The sequence below is a fragment of the Sceloporus occidentalis genome, unplaced genomic scaffold (genome assembly GCF_023333645.1).
Source record: "Sceloporus occidentalis isolate IW3139 unplaced genomic scaffold, rSceOcc1.0.p SCAF_3, whole genome shotgun sequence".
Classification (NCBI taxonomy): domain Eukaryota; kingdom Metazoa; phylum Chordata; class Lepidosauria; order Squamata; family Phrynosomatidae; genus Sceloporus; species Sceloporus occidentalis.
In genome coordinates this window covers 195,958,500-195,972,974 of record NW_028316983.1, presented here as the reverse complement: position 1 = coordinate 195,972,974, position 14,475 = coordinate 195,958,500, and the positions used below count along the sequence as shown (strand labels likewise).

Genomic DNA, 14,475 nt, shown 5'->3' with positions numbered 1-14,475 from the left:
GCATTGCAAGGCAAGGCCAGTGGCAGCTTTTCCTCTTCCCCCTCTTCTGCATCACCTTACCTGCCAACAGTCCTGGTCAGTTTGGCACCATGATGCCTTTGCCTCACTCCCAGGCCACCTCTCTGCTGGTCTCCCAAGTGTTCTCTCCTTTGCTTCCTCCCCACCACCCAGATAGCGAAGAGGCAGGTGCCACAACTACTACTGCTGCTGCTGCTGCTGCTGCTGCTGCTGCAAAGATCTCCTTTAATATAGTTGTCCTAGGAAACAGTGGGGGAGAGGCTTGGAAACTGGAGGAGGCAATGGAAATCTGGCAAAGGGGTCATGGTGACAAAGTGTCAAAGGGAGTAGGAGGGGCTGTTGGTTGGAAAGGAGATGGAGAACAGTAGGAGGTGGATGAGCAACTGCCACTGCCAGCCCAGTCTGTTACAACAATCTCTTCAGTATCATCATCTTTCTCTTCTTCCTCCTCAAAAAGGACAATGACATTGAAGGTGATTTTTGCAGCAGTAGTTGGGAATTGTAGTCTGTAACATGCATGTTTTGGGGGAGGGTTAGAGATATTCATGATTTTTACACTTTTGCAGGATTCCTGCACCCCTAAACCCTGTGAATGTAGAGGGCTAATATTTCATTCTGCTCTTGCTACTGGATGGTACAGTCATCATGAATAATAGCCATTCATTATCCTGCATTAACTTGTTTATTCCCTTTAAAAAACTTCCACATTGGGGCCAAAACTACTACCTATAGTAGTGAATCCCATAGTTTAATTATCTATTGCGTGAAGATCATTTGTATAACAACATTAGTTTTATAACATTTGATCCAACAGATGAGACTGAGTCTGGCAGCTTGAGTGCACACATCTTCCGCCACCAAAACCTCCTACTTGGTACTACTTTCGACATTATGGCCAGTGCACTTCGCAAGGATCCAAACTGTCTTCACCAAATTGAAGAAGAAAAGGCTAAAAAGGTCTTGGTGCTTTCAGGAGAAAGACCTGATAACATTGAAAAGGTATTTTCTCTCTCCATAAAAGTGAATTGTTGTACTGAGTTTACTCCTTTTGAATGGGGTTCCAGATTGCAGAGCTGTGACTGGAGAGCTATGATGCCAAGGGATGTGGTTGTTCTCATTATGTGTGGCTATACTCCCTGATGTCATCTGGTCCATGCATGGTCAAGGGGGTGAGGAATTCAGCCTGGCACCCAAAGGAAATGTCTATGGACCACATAAAGCAGTATTTTGGTGTTATCATCTGTATTCATTGCTAATTGGGTTGTTGGGCGATTCCATGCTCTGTGGTCTTGGAGGGAAGGGGGTCTGCCGTTTTGTATGAACAGTGAGCCAGTAGAATGGGCTGTAGGGCTGTAGGTGCTGATTACTTTCCCAAAGTTTGCTGCGAGGCACCTTCCATTAATAGTTCTTCCACTTTCCATTTCTCTTACTTCTTCCCACTTATGAACCGTGCATCTTATTTTTTTTAACCTGTCCCCCGCTTCTGTCTGTGTTGTACTTTACTGTAGCTACATGAAAAGCATTTCAAAACCTTGTTTAAGTAATCATATATAATCTTCATTACTTTAATACTGATTTTTATTAGTATTGTTCAGTATTTTACTATACAATTACGTGATGATGTCATTCCTGGCTGCAATTTCAGGTTATTGAGGGCTTGAACAAAAGAGCTTTTCAGTATTTCAAAGTGGCTGTGAAGAAAGCTGAAGAAGAGGTGCAATCCATTTCAGTTGATCACATGGATACAAATGGCATCATAGATGCTTATATGACATTGGCTAATTTCTGTGACAGACATCTTCGTAAAGAAGAAGAAAGCTCAGCAGGTAAGTTAAAGGATGAGTTTGTTTAGTTTTGTATCTCTGAAGAAGATAAATGGGAAGTATTTTAAGGCTAAATTGGTATTTTTTTTAAACATAGTTAAGGCAATATTTATTAGCATGTTGCGCTTTGAAACTTTGGGTATATATTGAAAGTCAGTAGATAAAACATTGGATTGACTATGGTTTTCATATTTACTCTGGTGTAGTAAGTATCAGCTCTTACCAGTATAAATTTTCCCCCATGCAGAACTGAGATAGTAAAATTAACTCTTGATAGTTTTACATTATGTAACCTGCTACCTAGTTTTGATATGGTTACAATAATGCTGTGTATAACTAAGAAAACTGATCTAGATCCAACATTGTTGGTCTGTGGACATATGCATTTCTATCGGTTGAATCAGTAGCAGATTATCTCCACCATCACCCCCATAGCTCCTACCCCCTAACTTCAAAATTTGCTCTAGGTGGCTGGGAAACTGTCTAGAGCATATTTCAAGCAGAATGGAGGGATGAGATTAAGAGGGATTCTGTCCCCTTCCATATTCTACAGATAGAGCTGCTTTCATCAGTGGACCAGTATAATTTGATTCAGGACCTTGTTTTTAAAAAGCAGTGGATTTTCTTACAGTATACTTGCATTTATGAATTGTGCAGTGAAGTTATCAGTGTTATGTTCTTTAAAATTCATTCTGGCAAGCCATCAGTACTCATGAAATCATACAGGGAGCCTTTGGTATCCACATGTTCAATATCTGTGGATTTGAGCAACTGCAGACAGAAATGAAGAAACATTTAATTTGTTTTTAAACCTGTGATGACCAGACTGAGAAATAGTTCCAGGGCAATGATGGAGGCTGCTGCTGCAAGACCTGGGCAAGCCAGTGCTTCCCTCTCCCATGGAAGTCAATCCCACCACAGTCAGAACTTTAACCTCTTCCTCACTTTCTTTCCCACTTTCATATCACAAAGCTGCTGCCAAAATTTAAACCCCTGCCTCAGTCTGTTTCCCACCCTCTCACAAGGAAACCTCTTTCAGAATTTAAACTCCTGCTTTCCCACTTTCTCACAAGAAAGCCTCTGACAGAATTTAAACTCCTTTCCTGGAAATACGTCACTTTGTCCCACTCCCTCTGCTGCCCTTCCTGAGGTGGATCTGTGAGAAGGGGATTTAAAATCTGTCAGAGGCTTTGTGATGGAAGGTTGAGAAGATGGGAACGGGTTTAAATTCTAGTAGATCCATCAGGATGGAAAGGTGTGGAAATGATGCAAGAAGAATGCTTTCCTGGTGCCTGGACTGCATCATCCAGGTGATTTTAAATGTTAAATACTGACTTGAGCATTCACGATTTTTGATATCCACGGGGAGTTCTGGAACCAAACCCTCGCAGATACTGAGTAACTGTATTTTCTTATGAGGAGAAAGTGATAATATCTACATAGAAAAAACAGTACCATAGTAGAACCACCTTGATATGCTTTAAAAAGTGTTCAGCTATGGGGAAATGAAGCAAAGGATTTCTTTTATACAAGCATTGGCAAGACCTTTTGTTGTAATAGATAAATAAACTTATTAGCAGCACAAATGACAATGTTCTGTTGATTATTTTGTACTTTCTCAGATATAGATACCGCAGATTTTCAGGCATTCCCAATCATTGTAGTAGAAAAAGTTATAAAAGCTTTAAAACTCCACTCAGAAGAAGCCAGGCTAAAATTTCCCAGGCTATTACAAATTGTAGAGAAGTATCCAAGAGAGACCTTGGGCCTCATGGTACAAGAGGTAAGTCTTCCCATGTCTCTGGACAGACAAAAAGACAAGTAGAGTTTGACATAACATCAAATTATTCAGGATGGCTAGAAGACAAAAATATTTGTGGAGACGATTTTCTAGATTGAGCAAAAGCTAGAAAATGACATTTGGTTGAGTGTAGGTAAGTGTAAACTGATCCCCGTTGAGACCGAAACCCCAGACTTCATAGATGGGATCGCACCTGGAATTTACTCTCTCAAAAAGGAATTTTAAGTCAGTTGTGAATAGCTCAATGAGAATGTTGACCTGTTGTGCAACATTTAATGAAAAAGGCAATTCTGTGTTACGATTTTTCAAGAGAAAGAGTCAAAAATAGTAATGAAAAGCTTTGATAAAAATCTACATTGCAGCTATATTTGGAATATTCTTGTTCAGCTTAGATTGCAGTATTTCAGAAAAGGATACTACAGAGCTGGGACAGGACAGAAAAGAGCAACCAAAATGACTAAGGGACTGCAGCAATGTCTCGATGATGAAATATTACAATGTCAGGGGATTTTTAGCTTTCAAAAAAACAACACAACCAGGGAATGATACATGCTTATAAAATTAGGCATGCTGTGCCAAAAGCAGAGAAAAAATTAATCCCTTTTTCAAATATAGGAATTTGTAGTCATCCAGTAAGACTGACTGGCAGGTACTTCAAAATGAACAAAAAGAAGTTCTACAGGCAGTGTATAATAATGTGAAGAGTTTGCTGCAAGATGACTTGGTGATGGCCTTTAGCTTAGATGGGTTTAGAGGAAATTAGACACATTTGTGAAATCTGTCAATGGTACGGTAGCTATATGGAACCTCCACATGTTCCACTGAATACAAGTATCAGCAGGAAAGGAAAGGGCTATTGTCTTTATGCCCTTGTGAATTTGCTAGATCTAACTGGCTGACCACTTCCCCAGAAGGTTTGGAAAGATAAATCACTATGTTTTTAGGTTTATGAGGCTTACCCTGAAGGACATTTTTCTGCCTCTTTCCCACATTATTTTTGCACTTGAATAGAAGTGCAAAGAATGAACAATACAACAGTCATTTCATGTATTGATAACGTGGCAAGTCAGACTCCAGTGTTGTCCTTTTTAGTGCTTGCTTCAGTTGCTGATGCAATTGTGTTGCAAATGCTGAACATTTGATTGCCTTCCTTTAACAACTAAACTTAGAAATTTTACCTCAGGTATAAAAAAAGCCTGAAACATACAGTGGGCCCTCTACATTTGCTGGAGTTACTAGGTGCTCAGGACCTCAATGAAAGTGAAAAAACACAGTTTTAAAAAAACCCTTTTTAACTGAGAGAACACCTCTCTAGGAATTTCCAAGCCCTTCAATGCAACTCTTTGGCCATTATCCAACAGAAGTTGACCATAGATTTGCACTAGAGGACCTACAAATGCCTAGAAAATTGTTTTCTGCAGGAATCTAAGTCCTCCAGCAGGACTCTTAAGGTCAGCTTCTGGCAGAGTTGCACTGGAGGACCTAGAGATTTTTAGAGATAATGTATTAATCAAATCTGTAAATAATGAAATCCACAGAAGTCAAAACTGCAAATGTGGAGGGCCACATTGCAGTCTGCTTTGTCTCAGAAGTTGACAGGAATAGATAGAATATATATATATATATATATATATATATATATATATATGGGAAATTATAACTATAAAAGTAGTATGTTATATTCTGATTCGTTCTGCTAAGCTTGAGTAGAGATGTAGGGTTTTTTTTATGGGGGGCGGGGTGGGTTGCTCATGCTGACATTCATAGATAATATATATTTTACAGATTTCTTCAGTTCCCTGTTGGCAGTTTATTGGTTGGATCAATCAGTTGATGTCAGTTCTTGACAAGGAGGAAGCACGTGCTGTGCAGTCTACAGTGGAAGAAATTGCCAACACTTACCCACAGGCAATAGTGTATCCCTTCATGATCAGCAGTGAAAGCTTTTCTTTCCCTGAAACTATCATAGGCCATAAAAATAAGGAGTTTGTAGAAAGGTGATAATAAAAATTACTGAACTATTTTTTTGAAATCAATTATTTTTATCATTAGCAAAATAAAATTATACTTCATCAAATATATATATATATAAACAGTATCATTATGATGTATATTTTAAAGGTGTGTGTGTGTGTGTGTATGAGAGAGAGAGAGTGTGTGGAGTTTATCACACAGACTCCTGGCACGGTCAGAGAACAATCCAAAAGGGGCCAGGAAGGGAACGGAACGAGTGGGGGATGCATTTTACTGCACACAGAAGTCCCTCACTTGTTCTGTTCCCTTCCCTACCATTCCCAATCCGTCCCCAGAGGACTGCGATTTTTGAGAACTGTTCTGAAACAGTTCTCACAAATCACCCCCTCTGGGACGGATGGGGAATGGAACGCAACGAGTGAGGGACTTCTGTGTGCAGTAAAATCCATCCTCCACTCATTCCCTGCTTGTTCCAGGCCTTCTGTTCCATTCTCCTTCCGTGCTTCCTTCCATGGTGTGTGTGTTGTTTCCCTTCTCTGCATTTTCTTGTCTTCCTCATTCCTGAGTTTCCTACTTCTCCACTTCCGTCCAGCCTCTATGGACCCTAAAATGTTCACTAGGGGATCCTGCCAAGCACAATGAGCTGTGGTTCAAAGAGGGAAGAGGAAGTTCATTGAAAATCATACAGAAATATATATGAGTGAGGTAGTAGGTGACTCCACTTAATTTTCTGTGAACTCCTTACTCTGTTTTCTTTTTCCTATTTTTTCATTGTGTTTATGTTTTGAGCATTAGAAATCTTAGAATTGTTATGCATATCCTGGGGCCCTTTCACACTATACCATTATAACACTCCGATTCATCTTTAACTTGTATGGCCGCATCCTGTGAAATCTTGAGGTTTGTAGTTTGGTGAGGTACGGGGGCACTCTGGCTGAGAATTCTGTATACCCCTCCATAAATTTCAAATTGCAGTATGCTAAAGGATGGAAATATGGCAGTTAAAGTAGAATATAGTGCTATAATTGTGCAATGTGATAGCCCCATAGTCTAAAGAAATGTTTAGCACCATCTACACTGGTGTAGTGACACTGAGATGCATTTAGAGTATATTAGTTGTACTCTACTTAAACCCAGATGAAGTCAAGGTAAAACTATGAGTAACTTATGTCCCAATGATTTCCTTGTTGACTGCACAGTGAATTGTCAGAAGGAAGCTCCATTGAGTCTAAGGCAGTTTACTCTTGGGTAAGAGTGCAACCTTGTACACCAAGGTTGTGTGACCCAGGCTGCACTTACCTGGGAATAAGCTGCATGGAACTTGCTTCCAAGAAAATGTGTTGGGTTGTAACATCAGTTCCTGTCCAACTTACATAGATGAGAGAGACAAATATCATGTATTTCCTCCCTTTCTCTTAATTTGGGAAAAAATATGCAAATAATTCTTTTCTGTTATTGTTGCTGCTGATTTTTCAAACATCTTTAGAAAAGGTACCCTTTCAGATAATATTCCTGGTATAATAATGCCTCCCAATGCCTCCCAATACTAGGTTAGCTAGATGACATTGTGTCACATGTCAGCAAGGACAAGTCTGGCCAAGGCTAGCCTTGATGCTAAGGGATGGTCTTGTTCAAGTGGTACAAGTTTTAAATGGAGATGTTATATTCTTCAGGGGTGAAAAAGAATAAAAGAATGTATGAGTGTAAACAAGTGAAGCTGAATACCAAAGAAAGGAGAGGATGGTCAAAGGTGGCCCTTCATGAATTTGAGAGTTTTAACAGGAAGTAAAAATGGCTTTGGGCTGAATTTTTAAATTTTGATTAAAATCCACCATCCAAATATTTTCAAACCTGGAAAGTTGGGGAGCCTTGACAGATTCCAGTGGGGTTGGTGGCACGTGAATGTACAATGTTATTAACCCTAGTTCTGTACAATTTTTTCATTTAAATGAAATAAGCTTTCAATCAGTTTTTATTACATGACTGGTATTGTGTGTATGATCCCATGTTGTAGTCTTGTAACTCTCTGATTAGTTAACAAGGCCTCTTTCTTGGATGTGTGATGGAAGAGATGAGTTACAGCATTTATCCACAAAGCAGAGAAAATACTTTTGTAACCAGTTTCTTTCTGCATTCCTGCTGTCATTCTTTCCTTCATAGGATAAAAAGCAAATTAGATCAAGAAGGAGGGGTACAAGATTTTGTACATGCCTTGGAACAGCTTTCCAGTCCTGTGATGCTTTTTAAGGTACAATATGCAAAACTTTCATATCATGGAATGACCTAGAGATTATGGTATTTAGCTTTTACATAGTGCTTTTTGGACATTCAAGATATATTATTATTATTATTATTATTATTATTATTATTATTATTATTATTTAATTTGTTTTATTTATATACTGCTATTCCAAAGATCATAGAGGTGAACAGCAAGTAAGCTAATTAGCAAGTAAGCTAATTTGCCCCCAACAGTCTGGGTACTCATTTTAGCGACCTCGGAAGGATGCAAGCCTGAGTCGAGCTTGGGCCCTTTTGCTGGTCTTGAACTCGCAAGCTTGTGGTTTCGAGTGAATGGCTGCAGTACAGGCATTTAACCACTGCGCCACCAGGGCTCTATTATTATTATTATTATTATTATTATTAACCTTTATTTATAAAGCGCTGTAAATTTACACAGTGCTGTACATACAATCTTTTTAATTAGACGGTTCCCTGCCCTCAGGCTTACAATCTAAAAAGACATGACACAAAAGGAGAAGGGAAAGGTGGTGGGGAAGGGGATGAGGTCCAGATACATATTAGAATACTAACTTGTTTATTGCCTAGACGTTATCAGTAGTCACTGTGCTTAAACTTTAGCGCTCTATATGTGACAAAAATATTTTTTATTCTGGATTCATAGGATTGGACTGAGGATATCAGAAATGAGATGGGGAGAACTAAGAGAGATAAAAATACTATTCAGCAGTTGTATGATAGAATGTACCAGAACCTGGGAAATCTACATGCACCAGATCTTGGATTGTTCAGAAAGCAATTTATTCAGGTATGTGTTTATATATTTTTGTAGTTGAATACTGATGCATAGTAACAGAGTAAAAATATATTGGTGAATTTAAATGGCCCAAATCATTATGATCCTGTCTGACTTGTACAGGTATCAGAAATGGATGTTGTGTTAGTTATTCTAGTAGTATGACCATACTTCAGTACAACACAGTATACACCTTTTGACTTTATATGACCTTTACAAGATTTGAAGTATTTTATGACTTGTATATACACCGGGGTTTGGTTCCAGGACCTGTCATGGAGAGCATAATCCTTGGATGCTCATGTCCAATCAAATACAATGGTATTTGGTTTAAATAAAATTGTGTCTTTATTTTAAATGGTAAAATCAAGACTTTTTTTAAAAAATTATCTATTTTTTGATATTTTCAAGCCATGAATAGTAAGTCTGTGGATAAGAAATCCATTGATACAGAGGGATGAATGTATTTATTTGAAGATACTACCAAATAGATCTGTAGCCAAAGGCAGAAATTTAACAGTGCTAGGGCTGTAGCTAGGCTAGAACTGTGACTATTCTTTGTGATTCATACATATATCCCAGTCTGCACCTGTGTAGCCCATCTTCAGAAACTTCTAGAGTTAAACAGTATTTTGCTCCCAACCACTGCACATGCTCCACACAGTTCCTGCTTAAATCTTGTCAAGTCTTTCTATCCACTGCAATGGCTACATTATATGGATCTTCAGTCTTGAAGTGAGCTGAGCATCCAATTATTTGGACTTTTGGTGTCTTTCCCTTTTCTTTCCTTTTTGTTTTTGTGTTTGCATTGTTGTTGTTTTGTTATTGTTTATGTCAATGCCAGAATTATCTTCTGGCCTACTGGCAGGCCTATGGCATCAAAGGCCTTCTTTAAATGGTGTCTTGAATGTGGGAAGAAAATTCCACAGACCGATAACCATTCCATATTGTGCCTGTGTCCATATTATCAGAAAGTGCCAATATTGCCAAGCCTTTTCTCAGAAAGCTTGGCAGAACCAAGGCCTTGCTATGGAAAGCTGTTAGTTAACCCTCCAAGCTTACTACACAGAATAAGCCTTTTTACATGGCTTTTACCACCATTTGTTCCTTCTACATGAAATGTAGCAAGACTGCTGTGGCACTGGAATCTGACCCAGGTCCATTGGTATTGACAAGACTGTGCCCAAGCATATTGCTTCTGAGTCTATGCTGGTTATTCACCATAATAAAAGAACTAAATTGAATCAATGCTTCTGCATGCAAGATTGATCAGTTATTCCTCCCCTCCTTCTCTTTCATGCTTTTCGTTCTTAATGCATATGCTGCTACAGTAAAAGGGAACTGAGATTTGAGCAGAAACCATGTAAGGGGGTGGGTGGGACAATAGACTGCTTAGCTGTAGAAGTTTCTAAAGATGGATTGATCAGGTATAGATGGACCCATATGTGGATTCAAAGATTATGACTCGGAGAGCCACAGTTATCTCTTTTTCTATGGAGCCTAAAGTCTTGTGTCCCTCCCCAATAAGTCTGTAGGTCTTTGGATTCCATCCACAGCAATTGTTGAGATATATGTGGACTTGAATTGAACATAGCTTGTATCAGTGACTTTAGTTCTGCCAAGCTAGATGTCTTCTCCTTTTTGTTAAACATTGTCTATAACCGCTGACTTTATTTTTAAACTCTGTATGCAGAGTTTAAATCTGGAAGCTACCATTGTCTGGGTCTGCCATAGACATCTCCTCAGTTGATATGGTGTTTGTGTTTCAGTCCCATATAGGAACACATTTAACTTGAGTAAACATGGCCAAACTTGGCCATTCTTGTATGAATTGTATAGCTGCCATTTTTCAAGATGACTGGAACACATCTGTGGATTTGCAATATCTAACAAACATGCATGTAGAAGACTAACTTTGGTGTCAAAACCTAGAATTTTAAAGGAATATTGAGTAGAATTATTGCTAATCATGGGCTTTTGGAAAGAATTCTAAACTAGGAACAGGAAGACCAGGTTCTAATTCTTCCTTATCTATAAAGTTCATCAGGCACCCTTCAACCAACCTATGTCCCCAGAGTTGTGATAGTAAACAGGAACAATTGTACAGTAGAGACTCTCCTTATGTGAGGGATCTGTTCCGGAGTCCCCCGCCCCCACATAAGGCAAATTCTGTGTAAGCACAAACCCCATTCAATAGTGTGCCACAGGCACACACCCCATTCATTTGATTGCAGCGCGGTTTCCACATAAAGTGGAAGCCATGTATGGTGCACCCACATATGGAGCGGGCGCACTGTACTACTCTGAGTTTCTTGGATGGAATAAAAGAGAAATAAGGAAGACAACATGTCCTCTTGATCCTTGCCCATCCTGGCTTACTGCCCAGGGAGGGGATGCAGTAACAGCACTACTCTAATCTGTAATCAACACATCTCTCAGGGAGGGGATATTTCCATCTGAGCTTAAACAAGTGGTGGTTAAACCACTATTGAAAAAAACCCTCCCTAGATCCCCTGATAAGAAAAAATTATAGACCGGTCTCCCTACTACCATTCTTGGGCAAATTGATTGAGAGGGCGGTTGCCTTCCAACTCCAGGCTGTCTTGGATGAAGCTGATTATCTAGACCCATTTCAAACCGGCTTCAGGGCGGGATATGGAGTTGAGACTGCCATGGTCGCCTTGGTCAGTGATCTCTGTCTGGGCTTTGACAGGGGAAGTGTGACCCTGCTCGTGCTTTTGGACATCTCAGTGGCCTTCAATACCATTGACCACGGTATCCTTCTGGAATGCCTGAGGGAGTTGGGTATCAGGGGCATTGCGCTCCAGTGGTTCCATTCCTACCTCTCGGACAGATTCCAGATGGTGATGCTGGGAGACAGCTGCTCTCATAAAAGAGAGCTGACATCTGGCGTCCCTCAGGGCACCATCCTGTCCCCCATGCTGTTTAACATTTACATGAAGCCGCTGGGCGAGATCATCTGAAGACATGAGGCGCGGTGTTATCAGTACGCTGATGACACCCAAATTTATTTCTCTATGTCCCCGACTGCTGCAGTGACTAAGGATGGCATCTCTCCTCTAAATGCCTGTCTTGAGTCTGTAATGGGCTGGATGAGGGAAAGCAAACTCAAGGTGAATCCAGAGAAAACGGAGGTGCTTGCGATAGGGACCCCTGGTCCAGGGATGGAGATTTGTCAACCAGTCCTGGACAGGGTCACACTTCCCCTAAAGGACGAAGTTCGCAGTTTGAGAGTACTCCTGGACTTGTCTCTACAGCTGTCATTTCAGGTGGAGGCGGTGGCCAGGAGTGCATGGTACCAACTTTGGTTGATATGCCAACTGTACCTGGCCCAGAGGGTCCTTGAAACAGTGGTACATGCTCTGGTAACCTCTTGTTTAGATTTCTGTAATGTGCTCTACATGGGGCTACCTTTGTACCAAGTTCGGAAGCTTCAATTGATCCAAAACGCTGCAGCCAGTTTGGTCACAGGTACATCCAGATCTGACCATATTACTCCAGTACTAAAATCAGTACACTGGCTGCCGATCAGCTTCCGGGCCCAATACAAAGTGTTGGTTATTACCTTTAAAGCCCTACATGGCTTGGGCCCAAGTTACTTGAGGGAACGCCTCTCCCTACACAATCCACCCTGCACTCTCAGAACATCTGGGAAGAAATTATTGGAACATACAAAGACCAGACTAATCGCCACTTCCCACAAAGCGTTCACAGCTGCGGCTGCCACACTTTGGAATAACTTACCGGAAGAGATCCGTCTCATCACCACCTTAGAAGCCTTTAAGAAGGCACTTAAGACGGATCTCTTCCAGCGAGCCTATCCACCTGATCTTTTATAGTGGAGCTTACAGAATTTTCTACACCTGATTCAGTAGTACAGACACAGACAACGACTTGGCTATGTTAATGATTTTACTGTATTTTGTCATGTTTTTATTGATTATTTTATATAGTATGGTATTGTGTAAATGTATTGTTTGATTTTACCGGTTGTAATCCCGCCTCGATCCACAGGGAGAGGCGGGAAATATAAATAAAAATTTTATTATTATTTATTTATTATAAATAAATACTGCTGTAACAGCCATTGAATCAGAAACAACTGCATACATTTTTTTATAAATGCAAGTAGGTTTTTGAAAATGAGCTTCTTGATGAAATATTATGTGATACAGTTTTTCAAATTTTCATAAACTACAGTAAAATAACAGACATTCTTGCCTTTGCACATCTTGTACAACATGTTTTGCATATGCATATTGTTATCGAGTCTTCTAGTGACGATATAAGGCTGTTGAATGGTTGTAGAACATATTCCTCCCAGCAGATCTGATGTATTTTAGTACATTTAGTACTAAGTGTTTGTGATCCAAGAGCATGACTAGCTCTTAACTACACAAAGTATTCTTTGGATATGTGTTGTGACAGAGCTGATTGTTAGTGGCAGACATCAAGGTGTTTGCTTTTTATAGATGAATGGCATGCCCATTTAGCTGTAAGGATGCATTACACATTCTTTAAATACTTTGTTATAAAATTCTCTACTTCAGAAATTTGGGACGGAATTGGACAGTCATTTTGGAAAAGGAGGTTCCAAGCTTCTAGATATGAAAATCAGTGCCTTCAACACAGCTGCAGAGTCTCTCCTTTCAAAAATGAGAGAATGTCAAAGAGAACCTGGGAATCTGAAAGAGTGCTCACCTTGGATGAGCAATTTTAAACCAGAATTCTTAAGGACAGAGCTGGAAATTCCTGGTAAGCTATGCCTTCAGTGAGTAAAATATGGCTTTGCTAAACACAGGAATATTGCTCAATGAAAGAAGAATTATTATTAATCTTATTGATATTATTGTTATTTATCAGTAATGCTAATGTTCCATATAGTTACTTTAGGGAGTCTGCATTTCCAGTGTTAAAGTGGATGAATTCCATTTAACAGGGGCATTTTCTGTCTTTAGCCATTATATTTCCATCATCATATTTTATTCCCAAATTGTGCTAGTTTCATGAGTTTTTCTTCCACTAAATGAGTTTTATCTTTTTTTTAAAGGACTGCTTCTGCCACATGTACCGATCGTTAAAGTCTAATAGTGTAATTTTTAAAAAGACACCTAAGTTATTTTAGTTAAAACATGGTTTAAAACCCAACAATGAATGCACTGTTCCAGGGCAAGAACCACTAAAAGCCTTTTATATGTCTTATATCATCATAAGCACAAAATATGTGATTTCCTGTGTGCAACACTTGTTCTACTTTCTTGTTGCCATCCATTGGTCTAGAATAATCGGGTGGCCTTGGACAACTATAGGCAGGGCAGAAACTTTCAATGAAACAACTGATGGCTGCATTAGGTCCTTCCTCCACACCAGTGGTCCCCAAATTGTGCCCTTTAAAGAGATTTTGGACTTCAGCTCCCACAAGCATCAGCCATGTTGGCTAATAGTCTAGGATTCTGGGAGCTGAAGTCCAAAATCCCTTAAAGAGCACAGTTTGGGGACCACTCCTCTACGCTGTAGAAATAATGCAGTTTGACTGCCATGACTCAATCCTACAGAATCCTGGGATTTGTAGTTTTGTGATGCACTAACACTTTTTGGCAAAGAAAGCTAATGACCTTATAGAACTATAGATCCCAAGATTCCATAGGATGGAGCTACAGGGTTTAAAGTGGTGCCAACTTGCATTATTTCTACAGTGTAGATGAATCCCCAGTGGCTCTTCAAAGTAGTCCTTTTCTTGGCTTCTATTAAAATGCACAGAGATCTCTGAGTCTGGCCAACCAAAAGAATCCTTTCTTTAC

General features: G+C 39.7%; 1 protein-coding gene across 4 annotated transcripts in view; it reads left to right on the top strand.

The window, feature by feature from the left end:
- Positions 1–14,475, top strand: part of PRKDC (protein kinase, DNA-activated, catalytic subunit) — a 139,510-nt gene that overhangs the window by 108,752 nt on the left and 16,283 nt on the right. For all 4 annotated transcript variants that reach the window (XM_089517274.1, XM_089517278.1, XM_089517276.1 and 1 more), the window contains 7 exons: positions 833–1,017; positions 1,664–1,844; positions 3,464–3,624; positions 5,428–5,639; positions 7,777–7,864; positions 8,522–8,665; positions 13,225–13,429. In XM_089517274.1, the coding sequence (XP_089373400.1) occupies positions 833–1,017; positions 1,664–1,844; positions 3,464–3,624; positions 5,428–5,639; positions 7,777–7,864; positions 8,522–8,665; positions 13,225–13,429 (1,176 nt within the window). The remainder of the gene's footprint in view (positions 1–832; positions 1,018–1,663; positions 1,845–3,463; positions 3,625–5,427; positions 5,640–7,776; positions 7,865–8,521; positions 8,666–13,224; positions 13,430–14,475) is intronic.